A 24,617-nucleotide genomic window follows, 5' to 3' on the forward strand; every position below is an offset into this window, starting at 1 on the left:
AGAAAGGGAAGTGGAGAAGGAGCGAGAGAGCATCTGCTCCACAGCCGGGCTGCCAGCACTGCACTTTGTGTCAGTTGTTCGCACACGGATCGGAGACATCTCCGTTGTCAGGAAAGGTTCCCATGTTTATGTGGGGAGGGTGAATTATCTTCCATGACTCACATGCGCCAACACACAGGAGCCAGCCAGGGAAAGGGTGAGTCAGCCTCACACAACGGCTTTTCCTTCTTCACTGGGGTGGGAGTAAAACCAGCCCCACCTCCGCCTCCAGCATGGCCTTGGCAGCTCCACCAGGCCCAGGCTCCACAGCCCTTTCCCTCTGATCTACAGTCCCTCCCAAAAGCGAGGGCAGCCAGGTGTGGTGTGTGCCAAACTGAGCTCCCCGTGCCTCGCTGCGGGGGTGCCAGAGCGAAGGTTTTCCCACTCACAACTGCCACGGCCTTGCCCAGAGCTGCAACAGCAGAGTCATGGCACACACTCAGACAGCCAGGCATGTAGGGGGGTGGAGGGTAACACCACACCTCATGAGAGTGTTGATGCCTCAGCTACAGCATGTCAAACCACAGGCCGTGGGGGAGATCCTGCATCTGTGCCCTGCCATGCTCCCTGAGTGGCATTTCTCTGCTGATTTCCTCCGCTTCCTGGTTCTCGCCCACCTCCCCAGGGACAGCAGGAGTAGGGGGGTCAGGAACCCAGCGCTGCCAACTCCCTTGATATCTGGCATCTTTCTGAAACCCCCAGCTCCTGGAGTCCTGGGATTCTGGGAGCATCTCAGCTCTTGTTTTCGAGACTGTAGCCCATGTGGGTGTGGAGAAAAGCTGGGGACTCCTAAAGGTCCCAGCACCAGGAGGCAGGGAAACAGACCTGATATTTAGTATTTTTTAAAGTCAGATGAATTTGGGGGGCCAGGAGCTGGCAATGCTAGGAACTGATTCCCTGCATATCTCAGGAGCAAGGGGGGCTTGCGGGTAATCAGGAGCACCCAGTGGGGACTAGGGTACTGGAGAAAGTCGGGGGCTACTGGGAGGGGAGTGTTGGCTTGGGACAGCCTGGAGGAGGGATTGTTGTGTGGTGGTAGAAGGTGTGGGAATGGAGGAGAGAGCCTGGGGAGGTGGGTAGTGGGACCAGGGGAGGAGGGTGAATGAGGCTGGCATGTAGTAATGGCTGGAGCCTCAGGCTAGGATTAGCAGGGAGACTTCTCCCAGGAGGCAAGAAGGGCAGGGGTGGGGAACCTATTGCCCTGTGACTCAGGTGGCCGGCGGGCAGCGTTACTCTGTGACCAGGGCCCAACCCTCTGAATGACAGAGGCAGTTGCTCTGAAATCAGTGGCCACGTCTGAACCTCTGGGCCGAGCTGTTTCAGGCCCCGATGCCCTACACAGGGAAGAAGCTGGGATCATTGGAGACAACCTGCCTCTCACTAACCTCTCTCTTCTTGTCTGCGCCCCTCCTAGCACTAAACCGGGCCGGTGCTGCCAGACGCACCAGACAACAACCTGCAGCCGGATGGCACCACCACCTGTGCCAAGCCGAGAGGCTGCAAGGGCATAACTCAGCCAGTGAAGAGTAAATGCCCCACCTCTCTGAACCCAAGTTCTGCCTTCGCTCGTACCCTGGTGCCACGGCGCAGCCCCCGGTGAGTTCAGCCTACAAGAGGTGGGAGTGGATATAATGCCAGGGCAGTGCTAGCAGGTAGCACAGCAATGGGAGACGTAAGCGAGTGACTAGACACTGGACATGGCCTTCCCAACCCCCTCACGGTCGTTGTGTCCCTCCAGGAGCCTGACTAGCGGGGAAGGCCCTGGCAGTACCCTCAGGGGAAGGACGTCTCATGCTTAAGGGTGTCCTCCCCCTCCATGCCCATCTCCTCCTCCTCCACATTGGACAGAGGCAGTCCGTTGCCGGCGGGCAGGTGCTCACAAACCGTGCTGCGGGTGGTGACCCGGGTGACGCTGGGCGAGTACTTCCTGGAGCCCAGCTTCCTCAGGCGCCTGTGGCACATCACCTCCTTGAACATCTCCCGGAAGCGCGTGGACATCAGGTTGTAGAGGATGGGGTTGGCGGCTGAGCTCAGGTAGAAGAAAACCCCGGAGATGATGTGGACATACTGGAACATGTGCAGCATCCGGCCCGTCCAGTGGACGACGAAGCTCCAGACGAGTCGGTCTGTGTGGAAGGGGGCCCAGCAGATCCCAAATACGACAACCAGCACGACTGGAAGGAAGCAGAGAAAATTCCTGACCATTGGAGGGGGTGTGTGTGTGCTGGTTCTGTGCTCTGGTCCCTGACAGTCGCTGATCTGATAGCCCAAGTTCCTTCCCGCCTCCTACTGTTTGCCTTCATTGCATTAGTTGCCATGTTCTCTCTATGCAGAAGGGGAAATATTGCCAGTGCACGACACTGTTAAAAGCATGCATCCTGCCCTCCTTAGTGCCTGGCTCACATAGGACAGTGAGGGTGGCCCCAGAAGTACAGAAGTAGCTTGGGCTGTAGGTAACCGAGGTTCAGTTTCTGACTCTACCACAGAGGGATAACAACCTACTGATACTGCCAACTAACATTTACCTTGAGTGATAAAGGCCTGCAGTCAGGCCCACCTACAAGGGGGAGGCAAAGGGGGAAATTGCCCAGGGGACCAGGTAATTTAAAAGGGCCCAGGGCCCCCAGCTGCTGCGGCAGATAGGAACCCTGGGCCCTTTTAAATTGTCCAAGTGGGCTGCACGACTCCTAGGCGCGTGTGAAGCGGTACCAGCGGTGCTGAAGGCAGCCGGGCAGGCATGTGGAAGCCCTGGTCATGCCGGAGGAGTGCCCATTGACCGTTCTGCCCTGGGGCCCAGAATTGCTGTTGCAGGTATGCCTGTGGTGCTGTGAGTTGTGGGTTCTTTCCTTGCTGATGCCCCGTTTCGGGGTGGGTGGTATGTACCTCTAAAGTGCCACCCTCGGGTAAACACCCATTTCTTTCATAGCCCTAAGGTGACTGATTTACTGCCTTCCTATTATGGTACTTACCGTAGCTGCCATCATACAGCCATGGGAAGGAAACGGGCCCTTACAGTAAATGAGACATAAACCTACAAAGGATTTAGTGGCTGCAGGATGGGAAGAGACACAACAGAAAAAGGCAGGAGGTTTTGGTTGGTTCTGGCTGGCAGGCGCGTCACTAGCACTAGTTTCTTCAGATATATTCTACTGATTTATCTGAATTAAGGGCAAGACACAAAAATAGGAGGGGATGGCTGGTAGTTAAAATGAAGCCCAAATACCACGTTGATGCGCATGATAGATAGATTAGGGTGACCAGACAGCAAATGTGAAAAATCGGGACAGGAGGTGGGGGGTAATAGTAGCCTATAGAAAGAAAAAGACCCAAACATCAGGACTGTCCCTATAAAATCAGGACATCTGGTCACCCTAAGATAGACAGATAGATAGATAGATTATAAGAATTTGAAGGCATGAGGTTGCTCATTGTGGTGAAAGGACGCTGATTTATGTCATGACATATCATTAGCTATCATGGCATGTCACACAGCAGTTCTTTGGTTTTGCATCCTAGTCACATGGTTTGTAACATTCCACAAGGCATGATGTGCTTTCAATAGAGTTTATAAAATCAATAGCTTATCAAAAGTTAACAAAGGGTTAGCTGTTTTAATAACTGGCTAATCAACAGTCATAGAATCCCGAAAGTCAATAGACTGCTTGTAACCATCTATAACGTCCTACACCTGTCTGTGACGTGAAACACCTATTAACCCTTTGTAAACCAATTATAAATAGAACTCTAATATAAGTGTGACCCGGTTCTTTCCCAGCCTCCACCCTCCATACGAAATATAAGAGACATAAGAACGGCCAAACTGGGCCAGACCAAAGGTCCATCTAGCCCAGTGTCCTGTCTACCGACAGTGGCCAATGCCAGGTGCACCAGAGGGAATGAACAGAACAGGGCAATTTTCCAGTGATCCGTCCTCTGCCATGTAGTCCCAGCATCTGGCAATCTGTGCGATTCCCTGTAACTATAGCTCCCTTGTGCCCCTCTGATGTCTTGGACTTTCACCCAGTCTCAGCGGGTCTTTCTTTCCCTCCCCCGTCCATTCTTTTTGCTTTGTTCTGCTCTCGTCCTCTCTCTGCTGCCCCTCGTCTCCAGCCAGCAGTTGCTAAGTGTGGTCACATTAACCGGCTTTGGCCCTTGTCCTCCTTCCGCTTGTTATCCTGTCTCTGGTGTTTGTTTCTCTGTCACCTTGCCCAAGCTCCTTGACAAACACAGCTCCTTTCCTTTCCTCCGCGACCCCAGAGCAGGCTGCGGCTGTTGCCCCAGGATACGCACCCGGTAGAAATCAGGTGCCTGGTCTTGAAGGGTTTGTTTATCCTGCTTAAATACACGGCCCTGGCACAGAGGGGAACGGAGCAGCCTCGTCGCTGCTTGCCACGCCCCAGAGTCTAGGCATGGATTCTCGGGCTGGTGACCGGAGCCAGACCGGTAGCCCTGAAGCCTTCCCAGCAGCAGCTATGGAGTCATGAGAAAACCTGGTTCCCACCTCTGCTCCCCCCAGGCCTGCCTAGCTGCTGAACATGTTGGTTCCCCTCCAGGGCGCAGGCAGCCTCCTGCCTTCACTGCCCTGGCAGCTGGCAGCTCCTGCCCAGCTCCATGCCAGGATGTTCCCAGCCTCTTCTGCAGCCGTCAGGCTCCTGATGCCGGTGTAAGGGGACTGTTGGCCCCTTACTAAACTCAATGGGGGGTTTCTGGTTGGGTAGCTCCCAGTGCCAAAAGAAAGGGGAAGGTCAATGAGAAATTAGAACCCTGAGACACAGTCCCTAGGAACAATGCTCCAGCTCAGCCTGATTGACAGGCCAGGCTAATCAGGGAGTCAGGAGGGTCCCACCCTCATGAGCTGAAATCGCCTGGGTCAGACCGAGTGGGGCTGACTTAAGGGGAGAGCAGGGGCCCGAGCTGAGCTGGGGAGCAGGGCCCTGCCAGCCAGAGAACCAGAGAAGCAGCCCAGGGAGTAGGTCAGTGCTGGGAGGAGAACTGCAGCAACCAGAGCCACAGGGGCCAGGAAAAGAAAGCCCAGGGGGCTGGAGGCAGAGCAGCAGCTGGGCTAAGGCAGAGTGGGGCTGGAGCTGGAGCAGGAGCCACCCGGAGCCGGGTGCGGTGAGCAGCTGAGGAGAGTGAGGGGGACCCTGGGCAGCAGATCCAGTGCAGGGAGATGCCCCTAGTTAAGAGATCCTGCAGGCCAGACTTGGAGGGGGATCGTAACCCTGACGGGGGCTGACGCTGGGAAGAAGGGTCCTACCACCTAGAGCCTGGAGGTGTGTGGCCACTGCCAGAGAAGTGTCCGACGTGCAGCACCTCTGCAGCACAGCCAGGGCCTGAGCCCCGTGAGGGACAGACTGTGAACTGCCCTGACATCCCAGAGATGCTGGTTGTGACGTCCCTGGGCCACAGAGCGGGGTGACACGTTTCCTTTAACCTTTCCCATTTTTTTCCTTGTTCGTTTTTAATTAGTTGCTGTTTAATAACTTGTATTTGCTTTGAGCTGTATGCAGTGATCAATTGGTCTGGGAAGCATCCAGTGTGAAGAGAGCCCCCCGGAGTGGGGACACCTTCGCCCCTGCCCTACGTGACCACGACAAGGTTGGGGGTCGAGCCCCCCAGGAATCCTGGGCCCAGCCTTGTTGGGGTTACGAGGACAGGCAGAGGGCAGGAGTGGAGTGGCAGGCATCCACCCAACACTGCCCAGGGAGCGCCAGGCTTCCTGAAAGGCTGAACTCAGGGTTAATAGGATTCTGCTGGTGTTTCACTTGGACAGATGTTTATTTTTCCAGCGACGCTCACGCCCCCGGCTGCATCTGAACGGGGTGGAGGGGAATCCGGAGTCGATTTGGAATGGGGCCTCTTTCTTTGAAATGCTCAGCCCTGAGAGAGGCCAGGGCCATGCCCAACTGGGGCCACCTGGGCAGCTTGGGTGGCACGCAGCAGATTGCAATGCCCTGCATACCAGGTAAACTCCTGGCTGCCTGGTTAACTGGGGGGCCGAGCAGGAGGCCAGAAAAGGGATTTCCGTCCTTACAGGAATTATGGATCCAGGGGACAGAAATGTCCCAGCTAACCAAAACGTCAGTAAATCGGGATTTGTTTGTAGAAGGCCCCCATAGACCATGCTACCCCGAATGATGATTTATGTTTCTAGTGCCCCTTTCCTCCCCAGCTGCATTACCGACGACACGCAGGCGGCACTGGAGACACCCAGATATTGCGGTGATGGGAGCTAGCTAGATTAGACAGAGTGAAATGCAGCTATTTCTGGGGTGGAGTCCCACCATGGGGACACAGGAATTTCAAACCTAGCGCTCAGCCTGATCCTCTGGTCGCCTCTGTTTGGATCAAGATGGAGCAATGCATTCTGGGACATGTCGTCTCTGCGGACTGCACCTCGGCCTTAGAGATGGGCCAGGCCCAGGAAGTGTTGTAGGGAGCCCTGTGGGGCCACGTGCTCAACCAAATCGCCTCAGGGCAGCTGAGCTCACTGTGGCAGGGTGGCATGGGGGACCGGGCCCACGTCCGTTCCCCAAGTGCCCGCCTGCCAGGGTGCAGTGCTCCTGGGGAATCCTGCCCTTCAGATCTCAGTGCCCTCAAGCTGGGCTCCCCCCTTGGCTTCCCCCTCCCAGCTCCCATAACTCTCCTCACTCTGGCTAAGTGGAGTCACCCGGGGGTGTGGCCGGGATAACCCTTTGCAGAGAAGCCGCTGCAGGGCCATTTGTACCTGGGGGCCTCGCTCTCTCACCCAGCAGCAGAGCGGCTTTGGCACATCCACACACTGTATCTACCCCACAGCACTAATCCCCTAACAGAATCATGGAATCCTAGGGCTGGAAGGGACCGTGGGAGGTCGTCTAGTCCAGTCCCCTGCACTGAGGCAGGGCTAAGTATTATCTGAGACCATCCCTGACAGGTGTTTGTCCAACCTGCTCTTAAAAATCCCCAGTGATGGAGATTCCACAACCTCCCTAGGCAGTTTATTCCAGTGCTTAACCACCCTGACAGTTAGGAAGTTTTTCAAATGTCTGAACTAAACCTCCCTTGCTGCAATTTAAGCCCACTGCTTCTTGTCTTGTCCTCAGTGGTTAAGGAGAACAATTTATCATCCTCTTTATAACAATCTTTTACAAACTCGAAGCCTGTTATCATGTCCTCCCTCAGTCTTCTCTTCTCCAGACTAAACTAACCAGTTTTTGTTCAGTCTTTCCCTGCAGGCCATGTTTTCATTGCTTTCCTCTGGACTTTCTCCAATTTGTTACTTCTTTTCCAAAGGGTGGCACCCAGAGCTGGACACAATACTCCAGTTGAGGCCTTACCCATGCTGAGTAGCGCGGAAGAATTACTTCTCAGTCTCGCTTACAACATGCCTGCTAACGCAGCCCAGAAGAATGTCGCTTTTTTTGCAGCAGTGTCACATTGACCACTCTTATTTTGTTTGTGATCCACTATAACCCCCAAATCCTGTTCTGCAATGCTCCTTCCTCGGCCATCATTTCCCAGTTCGTACATCTGCAATTCCTTCCTCAGCAGAGTACTTTGCATTTGCCCCTAATGAATGTCATCCTATTTATTTCAGACCATTTCTCCAGTGTGTCAAAATTGAGTTGAATCCTAATTCTGTCCTCCAAAGTGCTTGCAACCCCTCCAGCTCCGCTGCTGGGATGAGGGGCTCTGGATTACTTCCAACCGCGATACAATGACCTTCTGAGCCAGTATAGTGGCAATGCTTGTGGCGTCCCTGGGGAAGGGACACCTTTGCAGCCAGGCAGCGTCACATCAAGCCAAGCCTGAGTTAAAACTTCAGGCATTGCAAGCAAGGTGAACAGCTGGGACAGCTGTTGCAGGACGACACAAGGCCTTGTGCAGGCATGGGGAGCTTAGGAGCATCCCAGCCAATGCTTGTTTGCAATACTAGCCTGTCTCTGCATGGCAAGGCCAGAACAAAAGGGATTCACTCCCTGTTGGTTTGTTGAACTGCTTTCTGGGGGCGGCTGGGGAAGCAGGTTGTAGAAAGGACGTGAGGTCTGGTTAACATCTCTCCCTCTCTCTCTTGCCAGGGCCGCTCCAGGGCTGCTCTGCCACGTGGCTTTGCTTCTTGGCAAGCATGGGGCCTTTGCTCAGCCTAGAGCCAAAGCATTGCAGCCCCGGGGAGCACTGCAGGTCAGCAGACAGACACAAAGCTCTGGTTGGCTCGGCCTCCCAGCGAGCACCTTCCCTGGGAAATATTTCCTGCCCTGGATTGTGTCAGTGCCCGAGCGAAACCCACCAGCCAGCCAAGGCCTCCCTGGAATCCCGCTGCGTTTATTAGCCAAATGAAGCAGTCCTCCATTAATGGAGCAATAACCATCCCAACCCTGGGCACCTCTCGGAGATTAATGAGCGGCTGGGAGAGCTGCTGGCTCAGATCTCTTATCTCCGTCCCGTTGCCAATTCCCAGCTGGTTCGTGCTACTGAGATAAAAGCCTCTTTCCCTAGTTGCTCCACCAAGCTGACACCAGCCAGGACCACTGCAGGGGACTCTCCTGGGATGGACCCAGTAGGCGGAGAACCCACACGCCCCCCTTGTGGTCCCAGCCGTCCTCTCTCACACTGTGGTTGGAGGGATGCTAGATGTTGCTTGGGACTCACCCAGGTGTGCTAAGCATGCAGTGAGCCCTGGCCAGGCATGCGATGGCACCTGATTCCAGGACGCCGTTTCCACCTGGGCCAAGAGGGTGCAAAATGGCACCCGATCAGAACGGTAACATTTTACACCCATTTTCCCCAGCTGCAAAGGGGGACATGGGTGAGAATCGGGCTCAGGAGCTGGAACCCACTTTGGCCAGTCAGAACTCACCCTCTGCACAGCTCGCTTTAAAATGACTACGCTGCAGATCTCCACTCAAGTGCGGCGCCAAAGGCGCGTTTCCAGAAACATAGTGCTGAGCTGCGGTTACCCAAACCCTCTCCCTGCAATGCATCCAGCACTAAGGTACCACCAGTGCTCTGCAGCAAGGCATGGCCCAGTCACACCCCTGCGGCACAGCACACAGTGCCGCTTGGCCGCTAACACAGCACAGCCGCGAGATCCTGTAAAGGAAAGCTTGGGCATAACCCAGCCCATCAGCGCCACAGGACAGGGCCTGTAGCCTCTCTCTCTCTGTACAGCACCATGCACTCTGAGGCTCTTCCTAATTAATAGGATGTTCCCCTGGAACATGTGAGCACCACAATGCACTCTCATGCATGCAGGGCAACCAGATAGTAAGTGTGAATTGGGATGGGGGTGGGGGTAATAAGCAGACAGAGCCTCAATTATTGGGAATGTCCCTATAAAATTGGGACGTTGGGTCACCCTACACACATGCCCCCTCCCTGTACACCCAACAACACACACCGCCGGCTAATGCAGCACTGGTTTGCTGTCCCCACGCACCCACCCGACCTGGAAAGGTGCATTGGAAGACACCTGTTGAGTGACATGCTGGAACAGCAAAGTCACACTGACGGCGCAACACCAGCACCGCACACATGAAGGCAACAATGCTGAGAGACATAAACACACACGCACAGGCAAAGAGGTACACACACATACACACGCACACACACAGAGGTACACACATGCGTGCACACACACAGAGGTACACACACAGAGAGAGGTACACACGCATAAACATACACACAGAGGTACACACACACACACACACAGAGGTACACATGCACACACACACAGGTATGCGCATGTGCACACCCACAGAGGTACACACGTGCACTCAGTGTTACACACACACACACACACACACACACACACACACACACACACACACACACACACAGAGCCAAAGGGGAATAAATGAGCGTGACTCCATTGACTTGGATGGGGGCTACATTGATTTCCACCCGCCGAGGATCTGGCCCAAGGCGCCTGGGTTCTGGCTGGGTTTGTTAGGAGCTCTGAGACGCCGGCTGGCTGTGCTCATGGAGCGCTGCACTGCGAGGGGGAAACTCTAGGGTCCCAGTGAGCAGTGGCTTGGACTGGGGCACTGATGGGGGGCAATATGCCAAGACCTACGAAGGAGCAAGGCCCATCCAGCATACTGGCCATCTGCAGGGCACCCGAGGATCCCTGGCTCAAATCCCTAGGTGCATTGCTCTCCACCTGTACCAGATGAAGGAGGCGGATCACCTCTCTGCAGGGGACTTTCTCCAATGCGTGTGCTCCTAGGGGCTTGCAGAGAGACTGCACGGAGCCTGGCCCTTTTCAGTCTGGACTGCTCCAGGCCTTCCAGATCTGCAGTCCCCTGTGCAATGCCTTGGAGCTGGGCTGCATCCGCCCAGCACCACTCTGCTGCGTGGTGCCCAGGTCCCCTTGGAGCTCTCGCTTGGTCCTGCCTGCCAGCAGCTGGGCTGCAGGACCCGGGTGGCCTGCCCTAGCCGCCCAGTGGAAACGCAGGTTGGGGATACCTCTCCCCTGAGAGCTGCATCCTTCTGTGATGCAAGGGACCAGCCGCCGAGGTGAATCACGAGCTTTCCCCTGCCTCGCCCCCTCATCTCCACTTACACAGCATCTTAGTCACCTGCCTCCTCCTGATCTTCTGCTGCTGGACGCGGATGTTGTGGTAGTCGCAGTCCGCGCCCAATTTGGCCTCCAGGGCTTGCAGCATCTTCTCCTTCTTCAGCTGCAGCCCGATGAGCAGGTAAAGGATGCTGATGGTGCCCATGGGCAGGAAGAAGAAGAGGATGGTGGTGATCTGGATGATGAGGTTGTAAATCAGGCGGGGTTTCACCAGGGTGCAGATGGCCGAGTCCGGCACCACCCCCCTGCCCGGCACATAGAGGGGCTGGATACCATGCAGGCTGGTGTTGGGGATGGAGCAGAGCACGGACAACACCCAGACCGTGACGATGACCCGCTTGGCGTGCTTCCTGGTCACCACGTACTTGGCCTTGAGCGGGTGGACCACGGCGATGTAGCGCTCCACGCTCAGCGCCGTCACGTTGAGGATGGAGGCGAAGCAGACCGCCTCAAAGAGCAACGTCTTGAAGTAGCAGCCGCTGGCGCCCAGGAGGAAGGGGTAGTTGCTCCACATCTCGTAGAGCTCCAGCGGCATCCCCAGCAGCAGCACCAGCAGGTCAGAGACGGCCAGGCTGAACAGGTAATAGTTTGTGGGCGTCCTCATGAACCGGTGGCGCACGATGACCAGGCAGGTCAGCGTGTTGCCGATGGCCCCCACCACAAAGATCAGCAGGTAGGTGGTGCAGACTGGGATGAAGAAGCTGGATCTCCGGGGGCCCAGGTACTTGTCCTGCAGCTGCTCCACCGTCAGGTTCAAGTCCTTGGGGTCAACATGGCTAAAGGCAGTGTCCTGCTGGCTTCGGTTGCACAGATCCTGGTAGTCCAGCCGCGCGGGGAGGTCTCTGCGGGGCAGGCTGGAGCAGTTGGCGGAGGGATACATGGCCTCCTGCTGCAAAGAGACTGGACTGGATTAGAGAGAAGCCTTAAAGCCACCCTCATTCCCATCCCCAGCAGCAGCTCCTCAACTGTCCTCTCTTCACTGCCAGGGGAGCTCGGCTAGGCAGAGCCCAGCATGGGTCTTCATGTTGCAGGTGAACCGTGAGCGCTTTGGGGTCACTGTCCCAGGGTCAGGGACCGGACCAGGAGCTGTCTAGGATGCTGGCAAGTGGCCAGCCTGGGGTGGACTGAATGGCTGCCCCACGATGCCACGGGACTGCAGCGGGTGGAAATCCAACCTGGGCCAGCACATGCTCCTCGGGAACGACGGGCCCAGGCCACGGCTAACACAGCCTGCCGTGCCGTGAGGGGGACCCCTCGCCTGGCTTGGCCAAGCCGTGCTGTCACCAGCTATCCATGCTGCAGGCCGGGGGAGAGCTGCTGTAAGGGGTTTGGGGGCATCTCATGCTGCGCCAGCTTTCCAAGCACCAGTGCAGCAGATGCATGTGAAAAATCCCCGCTCTGCCAGGCACTGGGTGCATCCTCAGACGGCCTGCTGGTGCGGGGGAGGGGGGGACTGCACACAGTGCTGCTGGCTTGCTCATATGCCAAAATTTGGCCCTTGACCAGAATTTACAAAACCCTGGGGCCACATGCCAGGGAAAAGTCACTGGGTGACTGGGCTGGATGGGCCAGTCTGTATCATTGACAGCTTCCTGCACCAACCAGCTGGGGTTTTTAAAGCCTCCAGCCTCACCCAAACCTCCCAGTCCCTACGATCCTGTCCCCCCAAACCTCCCAGCTCCCTACGGCCCTGTCCCTCCAAACCCCACCCCTCAACAGTCCCCACTCGGTACAATCCAATCCATGGTTTCACTCCTTCCTCTCTGCTCACCTCCTCATCCACTCCCCACAAAAGCCAGGCCTAGCAGAAGCTTCTGTCTAGCACAGATTTGCCTGCCCCGAGTATAACCAGATCTGTCTCCAGGAGGCCCTGTGGGCTCCCGAACCATGTTACAAACAGACGTTCCCCTGCACACCCCGAGCCTGCAGCATTTCCCTAACTCTACACATGTGAAGACCACCAAGAAGCCAGGCACAGCTCAGTCCCAGGGGGCTCTTTTTGCCTGGCTCAGGAAAATGCTACTTCAGTGGCTCCCATCTCGCAGAGTAGCCTTCCCTGGCTGCCAGGACCGTGTTGTTCAGAGGGTCAGTGTCATCCGATTACTAGTCCCAGGGCTGCTCAGCTAGACTGGCACTGTCTCTTTCTAGCAAAGCTTTCTCGGCAGCCGTTAACACGTGCCACTCGGCAGGGCCAGACAGGACGAGTCTCTCTCCATGTGGATGTTCTCCGTCCCCAACACACAGGCGGAAAGTGAAGCCAGGATGCAATTTTACAGTCAACCCAGAAAAGCTCTGACCTATCGCCCCAGTTCAAACTTCCCTAGCTGGGTGACGGGGATACAGGGACGGCCATAAAATCATCCTGGGGGAAATGGTTCTTCATCCTAGTGCTCTCACGTCCAGTGGACAATTTACACAGGGTGCTAGATTAAATGCAAAACCTTCGGTGTGACAGGGACCAGGGCTTGGGCTTTGCCATCTTAACAAACAGGCTGGGAAAAAAAAAATCTCTTGTGCTTTCAACTTCACTTCCATGTCCTTTCAGATCCTCCCTGAAAGCCTCTGCCGATTATCTCGCCTTTCCCTTTGCCCTCCTTCTGCTCTGTTAGTCACCTGGGGATGCAGATGGGGAGAGAAGACACCACTTTGCATTGTGCTAGTCATGGCCAGGACTTCCAAGGGGTATTTCCCTCTCGTCTGCGACACCTGTTTGCAGCGGAGAAATACATCCTTGACTCCTTTAGCTCTCAAGGGGCTTACTGCTGCCCTGGGGTGCAGCGCATGCTAAAGATGCTCTAAAAAAATAATCAGATGGCTTTGAAAGAGACCCACAGGCAAGAAGCAACCCAAGGGGATGCTGACACAGCCACCAGTGCTGCTGGTGGGGGAATGAATCGAGTTCTGATTTTTTATTTGTGCTCGGTGATGGAACAAACATAAATAACTCCGCTTCTGTCCTGAAGTGCTGACACAGTCTAATAGACTCTGGAAGGCAAATCGCCTTGCAAGGGAGATGCCACCTCTTAAGAGACAGAGGCAGAGGTTTCTCTTCTCCTGCTTGGCACACGGACTCTTGGCCAGGATGGGGCCACCCCTTCAGGTGCAAACCTCACTCCCTGCCCCCCCAAACCATCTCTGGCACAGAGAGCACTGGCCAGGCAGGCTGTGTATGCAGCGCTAAACCCACACGCTGCTCACAGCCAGCTCAAAGCTGCAGGCAAAGTCCATATAACAGCCAGGGGAAGTTTACGCTGAGACTGGTCCCTAAATACTTAACAGGATTCTGATAAAACGGGCACATCCAATAATAATCTTACCCTCACTCGCCTGCTTCCCAGAGTCTGTCTACAGAACTTACATCCAGTGTCTGTCTAGCTGTCCATCTCTCTGTCTGTCCATATACCAATCCCATCGATCACTCCAGTACACATCCAGAATCTGTCTGTTTATCCGATATCTGTCTATCCAGCCAGCCAGCCACCTGCCCTGGAATCTGCAGCCATCCATTCACACCTGCAAAGTGTCTGCCCCTCGGGGCTGTGGTTTCAGAGTTTTATCACATTTCCTCCACACCTAATATAGAATCGGTTCCAGCCATACTGCCCCAGCCCATCAGCCCCCCTTGCCTCGCTCCTCTCCATGCAGCTCGCTAAAGCAAGAGCAGGATTTTACCCCCGAAGCTGCTCTATTTTCAGATGTTGCCCCTCTCTTAGGAACACGCCCGTCACTCTCCAAACTGTCTGCTTTTTCCAAGCCGTGGGAATCCACTTTTTCTCTCCCGCCTAGCGACTTGGAGTGGGGCGATCAGGGTTCCCGGACACCCAACGCTACATTCATTTTCCAGAACCACCACAACCAAAAAGCAAAATCCAGATTTCGTTCTGGCAGAGGGGGACGCTCACCTTGCTACGCAGCCCAGCTGGAGAAAGAATTCCCCGCTCTTCCAGCCCTGCTCATTTTCCCTCAGAGAGTTTGGAGGAGGCGAAGAGGAGACGGTTAAAGTCTTCACTCCATCTCAGCACTGGGGCGTGTGCGTGCGAGCGTGTGACAGACTGGAGGGAAAAAGCATCAATGAATGGGAAGGCTGCCTGCCTCGGGGTGGGGGGGGCCAAGTGAGAGCTGGAGGGGGGGCTGCCTGAAGCTGCTGGCTTTTCAAGCACCACCAGGGGGCATTGCAGTCTAGCAGGACCTCCCCGTCTCTAATCACAGCTGCAGAGCTGATTCTGGGGAAGGGGTTTTGTGCATGGGGCCTTGTGTTGCAGCCAGTGCCATGGCAGGCCCCCCCTTTGAACCACGCAGGAGGCCAGTTAGCTGTGGAGGCAGCAGGGCTGGGCAGAGTGAGGGACCTGCAGCTGGGAAGTAGCCTCTAACCCCAGAGGGGATCAGCGCTGTCATTAGAGGGAGAGGGTAGGATCGGGCCACACGCTGCACTTTCCTGCCCCGGCGTCCTCTCTGCTCCAGCGGCCCCCGCAGCAGGAGGCGTGAGATGTTCGCTTGCCTCGGTCTGCAGCCTGGGCCAGCTCAGAGCCCCGTCTGAGGCTGTCCCCGCCGTGTGGGACGTAGCTTGGGACATGTCAGGGCCCGTGGTGAATTCAGAGGGGTCTGGGGCCAGCCACGTGGGATTCTACTCTGGAAGCCCCATGGTAGCTCTGCTGCCTGACACTCCGTATGCACCCCTAACTCCTGACCTGGGACCCCCCTGCTATTCCAGCCCTGAGCTCCTCCATCTCCTCGGCCTACCCTCATTATAGCCCAGCCTGCTAACTGCACCCACCATTTATGGATACGGGCAGCGGGATAAGATCCAGCATGTTCATTTCCATTGCAAACCACGCAGTGCTACGGCAGAAGGGAAGGCGTCCCCTCGGCCCACCAGAACAATGCTGGGCAAGTCGCTGATCAGTCCTAGCCTGGATTGATCCGCCCTGTGCCCTTTCTGCCAGGGGATCCCAAAGCACTTTACAAACACCATGGGATGTATCACGAACCCCCTTCTATAGTCATGGAAATGATTTACGCTAGGGCAGGTTGGTGGCAGGGGCATGCTTGGTCCCGGAGCCCTGCTGAGTCCCAGTCTCTGTCGCTAACCGCTCAACGCCCCCTCCCACTAGCTGGGGGGAGAACCCCAGGGGTCCGGTTAGCAGCCCCTCTGCTATACAAGGAGAGCCCACTCACTTAACGGGGGTCGGCTGCTGGGGGGACAGCCACTCCCAGCCGCTCTGGGCTGAGCGCTGAGGGCCGCGTCACAGCCCGAGGGTGTGAAGTCACATACACAGGCACAACTCGCTGCCTCCAGCAAAGGCCTCGAGCCGTCCAGCTCCCCAGCGGCAGTGTGCGTGGTGCAGGGGAAGAAAACAAACCCCATTTTTATTTAATGATCATGGGCAAATATTTGCCCGAGAGCTTTCGAGAGTGAGAGCCAGCGAAACGCGTGCTGGACCGCTGGGGCTGGGCTCTGCTTCAAAGCAGAGAGGAGCAGTATGGCAGAGATAGGGGCATTGTGCTAGTTTAATAAAGAAGGAGATAAGTTCCAGCTTGGCTTGCCGGGAGGGCGAGTGCTGAGGGTCAGGGGCAAGGTTTCCCTACCCTGTGAACCCACCACAGAGAAGAGCCAGGACTTTGCTGCTGAGAATCCAGACTAGATCCCAGATTGGCTAATACAGCCTGTGGCGCCCTGAGTCACCACCTGGGGCCCCTTAGATCCTGGCCTGGCCTGGCCTCTAAACTGAATTTACAAACCCTGGGGCCATGGGCAAGTTCATTGTCCTGTCCAGGTGACTGGGCTGGATAGGGCCTAATCTATACCGTACCCAGAGAGCAGCCATGGGATCGCACTCACAGTGGTTTTTGTTTGAGGTTGAGGAAAACAACAGAAAAGAACTGAAGTCAAATTGCTGGGGGAGAGAGCACAGGGTGTGCATCTCATTGCAACGTGCCACGCTCACTCTGGAGACAAAGCGGCCACTGTCTCTGCCCACAGACAGAGGGCTTAGAAATGTAAAGGCACAGGACACAGAAAAGCTGCATGCACCACAGGGCTTAATTGGGTGTAAGAAGCCTCTCTCATCTCAAACACAGGAAGAGACACACAATCCAAGTCTGCTCCCATTGACGTAAACAGCACAACTCCTAGTGATTTCAAGGAAGCAGGAATCTAAAGAGATGCACAGTGTTATATTTCCCCACAGCACCAAGAGCAGAAGAGGCAGTGTTCAATCTGGTCGATTTTATTTCAGATGATGGAAAACAAGACAGAAAGAACAAATGTAAAGTCTCCACACGAGAGCAGTGAGTCCCTCTGCAACAGTTTGGCGATGGCCAAACAACAGCTGCCCCGCAACTGCCCCCTGCAGACAGGCAAGGGAAACACCTCTACAAGGTGCAGGACTCAGAAAACTGAATGCCAGCTGCCCCACATAGAGCAGGGCTAGAGAAATCAAGGAGGTCACAGACGTAATTTATTTTTATTCTGGATATTACTGTAGTCACGGCCCAGGACCCTGTTGTGCGGGGCGCTGGACAAACAGAACAGACAGTCCCTGCCCCAGAGAGCTCTAAGTATAAACCAAGTGACAAGAGATCGAGACAGACAGATAGAGAAGGCGAAGAAAACAGTCAGATAAGCACTGATCAGTGTGATTGGCAGAGGTTTCACAGCCTAACCATTGTTTGTAGTGATCCTGGCCAACGAGGAGGGACAGAAGGCGGATAAGAAAGTAGCTTTGTGGGTGTTTCTGGGGCAGCAGCCACCTGGTTTTCATGGGTGTCAGGAGATCTCAGAAGCTTCCCCCCCAGCACTGAGGAACCCAGCGGCGTTTTGCTCTTTCCACCAAAGGGCTGCAGCCAGGCATGAGAGACGCGGATGTGATGGATTCCAGCCACCGCACTCCGGCCGCTGCTTTCAGAAGGGGTTGGTCTCAGCCGGGCTTGGAGACACTCATGTTGCCAGGTCCCTAGCCATGTGCAGCATCACAGAACCAAAAATGCCCGGACTGGAAACGAGACAGGAACAAGCAGATCGTTGCAAGAGAAGGAAAATCACGTCAGGCCCAAGGGCAGGCTGTGTGTCTCACCGGCAGTGGTCTGAGAAGGCAGGATGCCTAGGGCAAACCTCTGCTCTTCCTTGGCAAAACGGACCTCAGCTCTGCTGTTCAGCTTTCCTTGTATAGAGGCCATGGGAGACCAGAACCGGCAGGGGGAGGGGTGATTATCAGTCAGTGCATTAGGACCAAGGCTGGGAAAGGAGGGGGTTGCAAATGAGACTGTACATTTGAACAGATGAGAGTAGGGGGTTCTGGTCTGGAATAGCAGGGGCTGCGGATCAGGATTGAAGGGCATCAGCAGAGCCGGGGTTTGGGGGAGCCCATGGCTGGGGTGGCAGGGGGCTGCGACTTGGGATTGAGGGGCACTGGCAGAACTGTATATTGTTGTACAGACAAAACTACACAGGATCTTTTCAGGGGGCAAGACAAAGATGCCACATTTATTATGATAACAATCTGATTTATGACCAATAACTGATATCTTAATCCTTATACACACACATTATACCTAATACCTATACAAACACACACACACACATCCACACACACACCCATCAGATGTTCTGCAGCTGCTGCATAGTTACCAGTCCTGGACATAGCTTAAGTTCATGGCTTGATTTTGCAGCTTGGGTTCGTAGCTTGTGGCGGTAACTGGCCAGGAAAGCCAGGCGCAAGGACAAGCTGGGTCTCTGTTGGGCCTGCACCGATGTCCTTCCATGTTGGCAGCAGAATGTACCCTCCAAAGTTTTCCATCTCACCCATCCTTTTGTAGGCTTTAGTTTCAATCCAGAGTCTGTAGGTCTTGCTGTGTCATGCTGCCTCTGGGTTTGGTGATTGATCACCCGTCAATTGCAGGCCTGACTTTCAGCCTGGGACCTGGCTTCGATCTTCCTTCTATTGTACCTTTTCTTTTTAGGGTGGACTCTTCTTACTTTGTTAGGGCTCTTGTCTGCATCTTCAGCCAGTGGGGTTTGAACGTTATTTCATCAGGACAGGCTGGGGCTGGAGGTTGATTCCATCATTCATACATGCCTCATTCACACATCTAAACTAAACTAATAAGATTACAGCAGAGTTTGCAAAAATGAAGGTTGGAGGAAGCTTTTGCAAAATGGAGTGAGCTTTTTAAAATGGGGTTTGAATTACAATATGGCAAACAGTGAACAGAAGTTACAATATAGACAGGTGTAGTGGATGACAAACAATAAACAGACGTTACAATGTAGGCAAGTGTAATAAATGGTGAACAGAAGTTACATTAATAAAGTGAGCAATTAAGAACAATTTCATTTATCAGTTCTACAATATGCGAGGGGGGAGCCCAGGGCTGGGGTGGCAAGGGGGCTTGGCCCCAGTTCAGGATTGAGGAGCACGCGCCCTCTCCCCCTCCGCCTGCTTCCCCACCCTCTCCCTCGGAGGTTCACACCGGAGTGCAACGTAGGCCATAGGGAAAGCGCAGAGATCAATTCATCCCCCTCTCCTCCTCCCCAAGGTTTTTTGGCCCAGCTGAATAATAGACCCAGCCCTAGAAAGTGTTTAAAAATTCATCGGCAGCTCTGTTTACTTAACAATCTTCAGAGGCATTATCGAGGGCAGGCAAACAGCACTGCTAACTGGAGTAACCGCACTCACAAAGAGTCAGGATTAACAACCCCTGTGGGACAATCAGATTGGTCAACAGAGCCATGTGTGAACAAGGGCTCTGCACCCTCTTAGCCCCACCCGTAAGGGAGAGCCAGCGGGCCAGGGCCAGGTGCGCAAGCTTCTCCCAACCAGCTGTGAGGGGTCACAGGGTCACATGCAAAGGGCCTGGCCGTGGAGCAGGGTGGGAAATAGATTTCCAGGCCTGGGAGAGTTTGAGATTTTGAATTTATTTGCCAGTTCCAAATGGGGACCAAAAAGTCAAAATCTTGAAAGTTTTCACAGCCCGACAAGCCAAACTGACATAGATCCCACCCATCGAGATGTTTCAGTCTCATCATTTCAAAAGGGTTTGTTTCTATTTCAACTTTTCTTTTTTTTTTTTAGTGTAAATCCACTCACATTTCAAAACCAACAGTGGTTTCAAACAAAACCCCCCAAAACTTTTCATTTAGAAAATGTCAAAATAGGCCCCACTGACCATGTTGAAACTCTTCAAAAAAATGTTTTGAATCGGGAGATCTGTCCAGTCCAACCCCGTCCTGCGAAGTTTTGTTTTCAATTAATCAGCAAATTTCGTCAGCAAATTCCCAGCCAGTTCTTCTTCACTGTTTCTTGTTCCACTTGTGCGGGCAGTGATCTGCATTGTTTAGTTCCCTGCCCAATGGCTGTTATTGGAAATTAAGGAAAAACAACAAGAAAGAACTGAAGTAAAGTCTCGCTGCGGGAGAGCATGGCATGGGCATCTCATGGCAATAGGCTACACTGAGGCTGAGAACCAAATGGCCACTGGTCCTGGCACAGAGGCCAAGCGCTTGGACACTTACAGGCTCCGCACACAAAGCAAACGGCATCAGAGTTTCTTAGTTACGTGAACAGAACTTCCCCGACGTTACAGTGTGGTGGTTACAGAGCCTATGACATGGGGAACAGTTCTGGTTCCAGCCAGGAGAGGGCAGTGGTGCACAGACGTACAAGGGCTAAAGCAGTTTATAACACCCTGAGGCCTCCAAAGGGCAATCGAACCCTAACCAGGGCGTGCGACTGCCGCCGGCAGTGGCTGTGGTGGCAAGTCCACTAGCCCATAGGCCAGTTCTCCGCATTGCCCCGTCAGTCACAGACTGTATCCGCCCCTTCCCCTCCTACGTGGCCAGTGGGCCGCTCCCAGGACTAGCCAGCGCTGCCAGGGGTGGGTCACCATGTGCCGCTCATGCAGCCTAGGACTGAGCCACAGGAGACACATTTAGGAGCCTCTGGCGGGTCGTGAGCCTCCGTCTGGGTCTCACTGACCTAGCCCCGTGGGGACGCTGCATTGGTCGGAGTTTGTCGAGCACTTGGACACGTCACTAGAGAAGGGCTGTCATGGTATAATTCCCCACTCTGAACCTTAGCATCCAAAGGATGGGGTACCAGCATGAATTCCTCTAAGCTCAGTTACCAGCTTAGAACCTGTAGCGCTGCCACCAACCAGGAATTCCAGTGCCTGGTTGTCATAACTTTAGTCCCAGATTTGGACCTTAGCGTCCAAAATATGGGGGTTAGCATGAAAACCTCCAAGCTTAGCTACCAGCTTGGACCTGGTACTTGCTGCCACCACCCAAAAAATTAGAGTGTTTTGGGGCACTCTGGTCCCCCTGAAAAACCTTCCCTGGGGACCCCAAGACCCAAATCCCTTGAGTCTCCCAACAAAGGGAAATAATCCTTTCCCCTTCCACCCTCCAGGTGCTCCTGGAGAGATACACAGACACAAGCTCTGTGAAACTACACAGAGTGACTCCCCCTCTCTGTTCCCAATCCTGGAAACAAAAGAACTTTCCTATTCCCCCAGAGGGAATGCAAAATCAGGCTAGCAAATCCAACACACACACAGATCTCCCCGATCTCTTCCTCCCACCAATTCCCTGGTGAGTACAGATTCAATTTCCCTGAAGTAAAGAAAAACTTCAACAGGTCTTAAAAGAAAGCTTTATATAAAAAAAAAAGAAAGAAAAAATACATACAAATGTTCTCTCTGTATTAAGGTGACACCATACAGGGTTAATTGCTTAAAAGAATATTGAATAAACAGCCTTATTCAAAAAGAATACAAATCAAAGCACTCCAGCACTTATATTCATGCAAATACCAAAGAAAAGAAACCATATAACTTACTATCTGATCTCTTTGTCCTTACACTTAGAAACAGAAGATTAGAAAACAGAACTACTTCTCCAAAGCTCAGAGAAAGCAGGCAGGCAGAAAACAAAGACCTCGGACACAAAATTCCCTCCACCCAAAGTTGAAAAAATCCGGTTTCCTGATTGGTCCTCTGGTCAGGTGCTTCAGGTGAAAGAGACATTAACCCTTAGCTATCTGTTTATGACACTGGTACACTCTGGTACACTCTGGTACCTTGCCCGGGGACCCCCAAGACCCAGTCCCTCTGGATCTGAAGACAAGGAAAGTAAACCCTTTCCCCCACCGTTGCCTCTCCCAGGCTTCCCCTCCCTGGGTTACCCTGGAAGATCACTGTGATTCAAACTCCTTGAATCTTAAAACAGAGAGGAAAATCCACCTTCCCCCCTCCTTCTCTCTCCCCCTCCCAGACTCTTCCTGAGAGAAAGTAATCCTAACACAGAGAGAAATTAGCCTCTCTCTCCCTCTTCCCTCCTTTTTCCCCACCAATTCCCTGGTGGATCCAGACCCCGTCCCCTGGGGTCTCACCAGAATAAAAAAACAATCAGGTTCTTAAACAAGAAAAGCTTTTAATTAAAGAAAGAAAAAAACAGTAAAAATTATCTTTGTAAATTTAAGATGGAATATGTTACAGGGTCTTTTAGCTATAGACACTGGGAATACCCTCCCAGCCTAAGTACACAAGTACAAATTAAAATCCTTTCAGCAAAATACCAATTTGAACTCCTTCCAGCCAAATACACATTTGCAAATAAAGAAAACAACCATAAGCCTAACTCGCTTTATCTATCTAGTACTCACTAGTCTGAACTTATAAGAGCCTGTATCGGAGAGATTGGAGAGAAACCTGGTTGCACATCTGGTCCCTCTGAGCCCCCAGAGTGAACAACAACCAAAACTAACAGCACAGCACAAAAACTTCCCTCCCTCAAGATTTGAAAGTATCCTGTCCTCTGACTGGTCCTCTGGTCAGGTGACAGCCAGGCTCACTGTTCTTGTTAACCCTTTACAGTCAAAGAGATATAAAGTACTTCTGTGCTATTAACTTTTCTTATCTGTTTATGACAAGGGCAAAGCCCTCTGCGATGATTAACAGCCCAGCTGTGAGCAGGGAGCCATTTAATTCGACGAGCCGGAACAGCAGGGCAAGGGGCTGGGGCAGGGGGCTAATAGGCCAGACGTAAAAGCTGCAGCAGAAGTGCTGTTTGAAAGCTCCATTTCTGACAGCCGACTGCTTATCTGCTCTGAAACATACTAAGACCCACCTGTCCTGTAGCAGTGAGTTCCACAGGTTACTTACCCACTGCATGATTAAGCTGCCATTTTTAATCGGCTGCCTTTTCACTTCATCGCATACTATGGGATGGGGGTCGCTAGGAGTTAATTGGCTTTCTCTGTCTCATGCATGATTTTAAAGACCTTGATCAGCACTGGCCTCAAAGGTCCTTTCCTTGCTGTTTCAGTCTCTTTAGCGGGACCCCAGGAAGCCGGCCCTCTTTGCCAGTTATCCAGCTCTAGAGACTACAGCTTCCCTCTTTGCAATTCATAGCAGGCAAGGAAGGGAAATCTCCCTTCAGTAACTACGAGGGGACCTTTGACCCCAACTTGGTGGAGAGGAGCAGAATCCAGGCTGTTTCTGCTGAGCCAAACCTGGATGTCCCTTGGGACACTGCTAGGAGCTGAGACCCCCCCAGCAGAACAACAGCGTCTCCTGTGGACTCCTAAGAACTGTGCAGTACGGTTCCGAAGGGACATTCGCTAGCTGCCAAATCCAAGCCACTCAGCCCTTTTTCCCTTTTTATGCTCAAAATGTCACATGGCTCATCAATCACCAAGCAGTTTGTTAAGCAAGTTTCAAGCCATTAGTTATACAGATGTGTTTTTGCAGGGCCTGCAGTCTCATGGGCCCTGACACATACACACTGGAAGTCAAATACAGACAGGCTTCCTATTTTTCCAAAACCACGTCCTGCAACAGTTTGGAAGACACAAGACAGGATCATGCTCAATTCTTGTAGTCACTCCCCCTACTCTCCTGGCCTGCCTGGTTATGCTAAGGTTGCTAGGAAGGCCTTACAGGTGCTTATGGCAAAAGGCATAATAATCAATATTCCAGTCCTAGACATTCTGCTGCAGTGCTAATGTCTCCCCTAACCAACCCGACACAAAGGGGACCCACCACGCATCCTGGTTCTCAGATGCAGGGGTCAGAGTCTGGCCTCGCAGTTGGCCAGGCGCTATAAATTGCCCTCCTCATGTCAGGTTGGGGGCTCTTCCACTGTGTGAGTTACTGTTTGCGACGCTGCCACCCAGCCACATCATGGGGAGGGAATCAGGCTAGGCCGGCACGTGGTTCCAGCAACTCTGTCGAGCCAGAGAGTAGCCTGAAGAGCCCAGAGCAGAGTCTATGACCAAGTGGACAAGGAGACACATGCAGCGATAGACTTCTGAATTTCCTTAGTGTGTTAAGTATCAGAGGGGTAGCCGTGTTAGTCTGGATCTGTAAAAGCAGCAAAGAATCCTGTGGCACCTTATAGACTAACAGACGTTTTGGAGCATGAGCTTTCGTGGGTGAATACCCACTTCCTCATGCATCTGAGGAAGTGGGCATTCACCAACGAAAGCTCATGCTCCAAAACGTCTGTTAGTCTATAAGGTGCCACAGGATTCTTTGCTGCTCTTAGTGTGTTAGACTCTCTTTCCAACTCCTGCTTCCACACTGTGAGGGCATCGTTTTCGGCTCCCTGGCGACATGGACTGTCCGTGCATGGTGAAGGGCCAGGCGCGCTCTTGTCCAAACACGAGTGAGTTGCAGTAGCAAAGGGACATCAGAGACCACCCGTGAGGTCCCATCCCCAGCCATAGGTGTGGGCCACTTCCCCTCAGTACGAGCACATCTGCAAGTTGTTTCAGCACGTTGCTCAGTCAAGTGGAGATGGAACAGGTTGGTGTGACGCTGACAGGCCAAGTGCCAGCTCGTGCCAAGGCCCCAGGCCTCATTGAGCGTTGACAAGTGCACAGCTGGAAACCAGTCTGGCTCACCTGTGTGTTAGCACTGTCAAAACTGACGTTATGTTGAGAAGAACGTGTTTAGACTCAATGAAATACTTTAGGAGGCTGCATGGATGGGTGTCCCCTATAACCTCTGTAGCTCCTGGTGT

General features: G+C 53.6%; 1 protein-coding gene across 1 annotated transcript; it reads right to left on the reverse strand.

The window, feature by feature from the left end:
- Positions 1–1,432: 1,432 nt before the first annotated feature.
- Positions 1,433–14,536, reverse strand: NMUR1 (neuromedin U receptor 1). The gene is made up of 3 exons (XM_030576026.1): positions 14,500–14,536; positions 10,583–11,486; positions 1,433–2,213 (listed from the first exon to the last, which is right to left on the reverse strand). Exons 2-3 carry the CDS (start codon positions 11,475–11,477, stop codon positions 1,813–1,815), a joined length of 1,296 nt encoding a protein of 431 aa, XP_030431886.1. The 5' UTR covers positions 11,478–11,486; positions 14,500–14,536; the 3' UTR covers positions 1,433–1,812.
- Positions 14,537–24,617: the final 10,081 nt, after the last annotated feature.

This window comes from Gopherus evgoodei, chromosome 9 (assembly GCF_007399415.2).
Source record: "Gopherus evgoodei ecotype Sinaloan lineage chromosome 9, rGopEvg1_v1.p, whole genome shotgun sequence".
NCBI classification, from domain to species: Eukaryota; Metazoa; Chordata; order Testudines; family Testudinidae; genus Gopherus; species Gopherus evgoodei.